This window comes from Hypomesus nipponensis, chromosome 11 (genome assembly GCF_054491055.1).
Source record: "Hypomesus nipponensis isolate SF chromosome 11, ASM5449105v1, whole genome shotgun sequence".
NCBI classification, from domain to species: domain Eukaryota; kingdom Metazoa; phylum Chordata; class Actinopteri; order Osmeriformes; family Osmeridae; genus Hypomesus; species Hypomesus nipponensis.
Window position 1 is genome coordinate 18,387,501 of NC_140371.1, and position 2,500 is coordinate 18,390,000.

Below are 2,500 nucleotides of genomic sequence, written 5' to 3' on the forward strand. Positions count from 1 at the left end.
TGTGTGGAGAGCTAACATAACATGGTGTGCTGGTCTCTTGAGTCTTTTCTCACCTAATTTCTGCCCTCTTAAATAATGAGCCCCTTATTCATCTCCTCTCCTTCTTAAAGGAAGCCCTTTACTTTTTTCCCCATCCTATGTTCTCCTCTTCCCCTCTCCTCCTCTCCTCCTGTTCTGTGCTGGTAAAGGCTAATGTCCTTCTGTGTGTGTGTAAATATGTGTGTGTTTGACCTTTCATTCGAAGACAGACAATGACAAAATTGGGTTGCTGCCTAGAATATATGAGGAAATCCTACAACTATTCTATGAGGCCAATGTTTGATTATGGGTAATATGTTGTAGTCTACACTACTGTAAGTGTTTCCATTTCCCCTGTATGCAGAATGGTACACAGTAATTACACTTGACTGGAACACCCCAAGAGGTCACAGCTGAAGTTTGTTCAACAAGCTAATTGACCCTGGTTCACCTAGTTTTGGTTGCCAGGTATTTACTGTAACTGTGTAATCCTGTATTCACAAATGGTTTGCCTTGTTGGCGGTTGCCAGGTTCTCTGTTGTCTGTTTAGGATGTCTGTTTACTGTTGTCAGCATGCAAGGTTTTGGTTGCTGGGTGTTTCTTTATCAGTCTATTTTTGCTTCAGCGAACAAAAACATTTTGTGTTAATGAGATTACGCTGGGAGAAGATTTTGTGCACTGACAGTTGAAGACTGAAAGGCAACACATTATTCCTAATTGTCAGAATGGATGTCCTTCAGACGCTCTGTGACTTCTTCCACTCTCTACAGTTGATTCCCATCGACACTTACATTTCATTTACGTTTAGTCATTTAGCAGACGCACATTCCCTCCGAGGCAAGTAGGGTGAAGTGCCTTGCCCAAGGTCACAATGTCATTTGGCACGGCCGGGAATCAAACCAACAACCTTCTGATTAATAATCCGACTCCCTAACCGCTCAGCCATCTGATCCCCCCCATCACTTATCTCTCTCTCTCTCTCTCTCTCTCTTCTCTCTCTCCTTCTCTCTCTCCTCTCTCTCTCTCTCTCTCTTCTCTCTCTCCTTCTCTCTTCTCTCTCTCTCTCTCTCTCTCTCTCTCTCTCTCTCTCTCTCTCTCTCTCTCTCTCTCTCTCTCTCTCTCTCTCTCTCTCTCTCTCTCTCTCTCTCTCTCTCTCTCTCTCTCTCTCTCTCTCTCTCTCTCTCTCTATCTCGTCAGGTCTGTCCATCCGTAGTGTGTGCTGGCGTGCTGACCGGATCCTGGCTGGCACCCAGGACAGTGAGATCTTCGAAGTGATGGTCCGGGACAGGGACAAGCCCCTGCTCATCATGCAGGGCCACTGTGAGGGGGAGCTCTGGGCGTTGGACGTCCACCCCAAGAAGCCCCTGGCAGTGACGGGCAGTGACGACAGATCCGTCCGGTCAGACAACCTCTCGTTTTTTTCCACCAGCTTGATCCAAATCGTACAACCTGTCAGAAGGGGCTTCACAAACGCACATCCACTCGCTGTCTCTTCCAGACACACAATCCTTTGCACACCAACTCTCTACACACCATGTCTTAATCCTTCTCCAATCCACCACTTTCCTCCGGAGTTCAGAATACTACAGCTAATCTTCCAGAAAGATCTACTATACTAAGTATTACTATAGAGCCGTCAAATGTCAGCCTCAGTGCAAATAGCTCAGTGTGTGTGTGTTTTTGTGTTTGTTTGTGTGTATTTGTTTATGTGATAATGAGGTTTCACACCTGCTAACTCTAGGACACCATGACCAATCCCTCCAGAATATACCACCGCTCTTCATAGGGACACGGCTCTTTATGGGTACAACCAGGGAGCCAATTAGTCTGACACGCACATACTCACGCACACACTCACGCACACACTCACACACACACACAGAGGAAGAGACGGAAGAACACCAGCAGCATGTCAACAACTTAATTCAAACCTTCATCTCGCAGTCTTAACAAGCTCATTATAAACTTTTGTTGCGCTAGCTGTCTGTGATTTTGTCGGTTCACTGCAGTTTTAACTGCGATTCTTGATAACTTATCATGGCTCATTAATCTGTATACATTACTGTAGTCTGCAGTGATTTGCCAGTGCTCTGCAGTTCACTGCTGATCTGCTGATGGTCTGAGCATGCGTCCGTCTGATGCTCCTAGGTTGTGGAGCCTGGCTGACCATGCCCTGATTGCACGATGCAACATGGAGGAGGCAGTTCGTAGCGTGGCGTTCAGTAACGATGGTTCCCAGCTGGCTCTGGGCATGAAGGATGGCTCATTCACTGTGCTTCGAGTCAGGTAGCTACCACACACACACACATGTCTAGCCTTTATTCACCCACTTTCTACAGCAAAACCCTAATATTTCTCACACTCATCTTCTGAGAGAGGGCTTCATTTAGTATTGTGAACAATTTCTGTAGAGTGTTTTGTTTAAATGAATACATATATTAGATGTTTTTTGAAGGTTCTCAAAAGTCTCAACACACTTCTT

The 2,500-nt window shown here is 45.8% G+C and overlaps 1 protein-coding gene across 4 annotated transcripts in view; it reads left to right on the forward strand.

The window, feature by feature from the left end:
- The window catches only part of LOC146268530 (echinoderm microtubule-associated protein-like 6), a 41,649-nt gene that overhangs the window by 14,386 nt on the left and 24,763 nt on the right, over nucleotides 1–2,500 (forward strand). For all 4 annotated transcript variants that reach the window (XM_084666952.1, XM_084666951.1, XM_084666950.1 and 1 more), the window contains exons 7-8: nucleotides 1,216–1,417; nucleotides 2,167–2,304. In XM_084666952.1, coding sequence (XP_084523078.1) covers nucleotides 1,216–1,417; nucleotides 2,167–2,304 — 340 coding nt within the window. The remainder of the gene's footprint in view (nucleotides 1–1,215; nucleotides 1,418–2,166; nucleotides 2,305–2,500) is intronic.